This window comes from Eptatretus burgeri, chromosome 6 (assembly GCF_056783735.1).
Source record: "Eptatretus burgeri isolate ZD-2024b chromosome 6, Ebu_testis_v1, whole genome shotgun sequence".
Taxonomy (NCBI): Eukaryota; Metazoa; Chordata; class Myxini; order Myxiniformes; family Myxinidae; genus Eptatretus; species Eptatretus burgeri.
In genome coordinates this window covers 102,314,861-102,319,860 of record NC_140966.1, presented here as the reverse complement: position 1 = coordinate 102,319,860, position 5,000 = coordinate 102,314,861, and the positions used below count along the sequence as shown (strand labels likewise).

Sequence of the window (5,000 nt, the reverse complement as noted above, 5' to 3'; positions counted from 1 at the left end):
GGGTTTCCAAGCGTCTGTTGCAGTTTCGCTTCTTTTCCAGACCCCCAAAGAACTCAAGACTCCAGCACAGAATGAACTGTCTCAGCACTTCACGAACTCTCCGAACTCCAAGCACTCACTAACAAATTATCAGACCTCCAAGCACAGAACGAACGACCCCCCCAAAGAACTCGAGACTGAGGATGGTGTCGTAATTTATAGATCTCCCTCGGCGGGGAGGGGCCTTGGTGAAGCCGATGTCACTGTCCGCCTTGATTGGACGGGGCTTCCATAGGTCCGCCCTTTCTGGGCGGGGTTTCGGCCATACCGGGAAACCCGCCCATTTCACACGTGCGGACTCGCCAAAAAGGAACTACTGTAAGAGGATTTTGCCTCGGACAGCGAGTTTCCGGTTAGGCGAGTAGGTGAACACGCGGTTGTTCAGCCCATGCGAGAGGAAGGTACTGTGGGTTGTCGTGGATTTGCCTTTGCAATGAAATGGAGTGGGGATATAAAGATTTATTAATGTAACTAAAAAAAATATTGCAACACACCCTTTTAATTTTCCCACTAAACACAAGGAAGGGATCTGTCTACACATATACTTAATGGAATAACTGACTCGGGACACCTGTATGTTGTATGCATACGGTTCCTAGAACCGTAACAATATATATATATATATATATATATATATATATATATATATATATATATATATATATATATCAAGACAAAGAAGGCACTTCCAACCAAAAGTAAAAAAACTAGATCGATTCCACAAATTTTAGCAAAAAAGTGAGAGCAGTCCCAGTCTCAGGCAACGTTTCGCCGGCTTCGCAGCTGGCTTCATCAGGCACAATAGACGTTTTTTCTTACTTCAGCTCTGGTACCGAGAGGTTAGGTTTACGTTTACTCATGTGTATAAAGGCTCCGATGGTCTGAGCCACACGGTTCGTGATCGTGGTTTTCTCCTCTGCCGGTACATTGGTAATTGCAGACTCCACACTCACTACGATCCAGACCAAAGGTATGGATTCAGGGGTTATGCTGAAATTTAACCCTTTCCTTAAAACTGACATTTCAGCGTCCGATAACATTTTGTTGGATAAATTTACAACCCATTTTTTCTCATCGCCAAAGTGCATTGGTTTGTTGTGGTTGTTGTTTTGTACACATGGTTGCTAGCGTGTGGTGTTTACAGTGTGCAGCATCTGTGACGTTGGGCTTGCGTCGTTCCTTGGGTGTGAAATGCACGTGTGATGCGGAGACAATTCTGTGCGTAGTTTGTCCAGTTTCCTGGTGTGTGTATGTGGAACAGACTCACGTGTCGCCATCGCTCGGTCTGCTGCCATTCCGTGGAGGCGATCGAACAAAGCCCCTTCCACAACTCTACGAAGTTTCTCCTGTAAAACTTCTCTATCCTCGATGAGGTGTCGTCTGCGATGTCCGTCCTTAATTCTGAGTCTCAGAAAACGAAAACCCGTGGCTCGCATTATGGTGTTTGCCTCAAAGCTCTCCACCGGTGGTCGAAACCTCAGCGAGCGGGGTAGCAAGTTTACTTTGAGGCAGATGTGGTTAAATCGCAGATGCAGGTACTCCATGGCACGTCGCTTGTGGGACTTCATGAACAAGTGGCATAGCTTCCAGGTTTGCACTCCATAAGCATCCGTTATAGTTTGTATAAGATTGGAGCGGTTGGGATTAAACATGTTGAAAGAAGAAGAAGGCGCTTCCAACCAAAAGTAAAGAACTAGATCGACTCTGCTAATTTGAGCAAAAACGTGAGAGTAGACCCGGTCTCAGACAACGTTTCACCGGCTTCGCAGCCCTCATCAGGCACAATAGACTACATATATATATATATATATATATATATATATATATATATATATATATATATATACATACATATATATGTACATGTAACAAGTGAAAAGACATAAAATTTTCATCGCACCCATTGTTTTTGTAATTTTGCTGTATGGAGCTAAATGGCCAGCCCATATTTACATACAACTAAATTGACCGCCAGTCTACCAGTTGGCTATCTTTTATAAGATCACAAAATAAAGTGAGGAGCATGTGTATGCCATCATGTGCTGTGCTTGTGCCAAGTTTGAACGAATTTGGACCATGTCTGAGAAATGGTTGGGGACACATTTAGGAAACAAAATGGCCACCAGTCGCCCATCTTGAATCAGATCTTGAAAAGTAATGAGGTGCATATGTAAGCCATCATTTATTATCTGTTTGCCAAGTTTGAACAACATCAGTAAGTGTTTATCCAAGAAATGGTTGAGGACGCATTCAACATGGGGGGTTTTTTTTTCAACTAAAATGGCCGCAAGTCGGCCATCTTGGATCTGATGTCAAAAAGAAATGTTCTGCATATGTATACCATCATGTTTTGTCTGTGCCAAGTATGAATAAAATTGGTCCATACATGTCTGAGATATGGTCACGCACGCATGCACAGACACAAAAATTGACACCAAATCCATAAGCCACCGTTTCGGACTAAGTTCAACGGGGGCTAAAAAGTTGGTCCCGAAGGTAAAGTGTGCACACATGAAAGCCGGACATGTAACAGCCTCAGCTTGCCATTTGCAGTGATGAGGATGCAGTTGAAAGCCCTTCAGATAAGCGACAGAGCTGGGAGGAAAAACGGGAGCAAATCCTGAAGGAATGGTAAGTGTAACTGCCATAGGGCATGGTGTGGCTTTTATGTTTCAACACCATTTGGTGTGCATTACGAGGTTTTGGAAGAAAGATGAAAATAATTTAATTGCTAATGTGCGTGTATGTAAACACAAACCTCATTTAAACGCTAGTACATGCAGAGCTTGTTAATGACATTGAACATGAACGTCCTTGATGATATTCTCATGCTTTTTTTACAAACCTTTGTTGAAAGGAAACCCCGCAGTGTGAGATTAATGTCCTTCTGAGTCTTTTATTAGTCCATCTAACTTAGCCAGAGTCAGAGTCTGATTTGGACAGCAAAAACGTTAACTGGTGGATGAACTATCACATTCGCTTTCAGTTTTCTTCATGATCATTGTTTGCTTACGTACACTCACATCCAACAACTGGAGAGTGGAGACCGTGACACTCCAACTTCAGCAGTAATTGATTACAGCACTGGTTTGCATGTACAGCTCACTTGTTTGAACTATTTAGGTTAGACTCGATTATCGAACCTACCACGCACTTAGTTAGCCTTGTTTGTATGTATACCTGTTTACTACTATTACTACGAGCACGACTACTATGACTACTACTTTAAAGCCATCTGCTGAATCCCACTTTCGAGTCGTGTGGGCTGCACAAGTTTTCACCACCCACACCCTCTATCACAAGCATCCTCTCCGCTCCACCTCTCTCATGTCCCTCTTCAGACCCTCTATTCCTTGCATCCTCTCTCTGCACCCCATCTCTCTCGTGTCCTTTTCCATACCAAGTTTATTCCAAGGCTTCTTATCCCAGGCATCTTCTCTCATGTCCCTCTTCACACCCTCTATCCCAAGCATCTTCTCCCTGCACCCCACCTCTCTCATGTCCCTTTCCACACCCTCTATCCCAAGCATCTTCTCTCTGCACCCCACCTCTTTCATGTCCCTCTCCATATCCCCTATCCCAAGCATTTCTCCCTGAACCCCACCTCTCTCATGTCCCTCTCCACACTCCTCTATCTCAGGAATCTTTCTTATGTCCTTCTCCAACACCTCAAATTTAGACTGCCATTTCTCCTACCACTGCATTTGTATCAATGTGTCATCAATCAATGCTGACATAGATTCTTGTTTTGTTCTTCATTTTAACCTCAGCCTGAATTTACCGAATTCCTTATTTGAATCTCACAGGGGCTTTCGAAACCCCCTGACCGCCCAGCTGGTGATGCGTCGGGCACACAAGATGCAGCCGAGGGCTGCCGCGCGCACCCACCGCATGCAAGGTACGACCCTTCCCCTCCGCGCCGGATTTCTGAGGCCACCAAGGCAGATTCGGGTCACCCGAGGTGACCATGCGGTCCGACAGAGAGATGAAAGCACAGAGCCCGATACCTCAGTGTTCCCGGCACCCACTTCCTGTTGGTCGGCGTCCGCCGGTCAAGAGCGGTCCTGCAGTAATTGAGTCCGGCGTGGCAGAGCGGCGCTCCGATAAAACGATCGGTGCGTATCGGTGCCTAGGAAAATATCTTGGAGCGGCTTCTTGAGCACGCACGTGTGGATGAAAGGCAGCATTTGTAGATGGGAATACTTGATTATGCACCGAGTCTCGGCTTCGAACCCATCCCTGTTTGGTTAATGAAGGTGTTGGTTACATCCCTGCCATCGTCAATTACTCACGCAGCCTGGGATGGGAATTTTTAATTTCGGGGCTCTTTGCAGAACCATTGCAAAGACAAAGTAGAATGCCTTGTTCCTGAGATTTGAGATGAAGCGCGATTCTCTTATTAAATACACAAACATGGTGGAAAATTTAATCCCCCCACCCCCTTCCTTCTGCCACCTACCATTACTTACCCCTCTCACAATCCATAACGTGTACATAATAAATAAATTCCCTCTTAAGCTGTGCCTGCTTCTAATTCCCTACCAGTGTGTCCTTAAGAGTAACACAGTTTACAAGCTCAATGGTTTTGTGTGCAGCAAACATTTCCTGAGTTGCTCAACTTTCTGCGTCAGTTGGTCTTTCTTTCTACGTCACATGGAACATTACATCAATAGTAGAGTTTATTCCAAGGCCACTCTTGTGAAAATGATTTTGTTGGTCGTGCTTAGAGGATTGTACACATCTATCTATGTGCCTATTTTCCATATCAGTGTCATTGGACAAACAGTCTCCCTGTGAGCTGGTTCTGAGATGCGACTTTCCCGGTTCAAAGGCATTTCTGACTAAGGCCATGCACACGCCATGCGATCATGTTTCCTTGCCTTGGCCACGTCAGCCTGATTGAAGCTGAAAAATTAGGCCCATGGGGGGTGTCTCAGTAGGCAAGGGTCAGCTGGTAGTAT

At 45.0% G+C, this 5,000-nt stretch overlaps 1 protein-coding gene across 17 annotated transcripts in view; it reads left to right on the top strand.

The window, feature by feature from the left end:
• LOC147025481 (uncharacterized) overlaps nucleotides 1–5,000 on the top strand; it is a 187,246-nt gene that overhangs the window by 77,368 nt on the left and 104,878 nt on the right. For all 17 annotated transcript variants that reach the window (XM_085886488.1, XM_085886486.1, XM_085886482.1 and 14 more), the window contains 2 exons: nucleotides 2,593–2,670; nucleotides 3,846–3,937. In XM_085886488.1, the coding sequence (XP_085742614.1) occupies nucleotides 2,593–2,670; nucleotides 3,846–3,937 (170 nt within the window). The remainder of the gene's footprint in view (nucleotides 1–2,592; nucleotides 2,671–3,845; nucleotides 3,938–5,000) is intronic.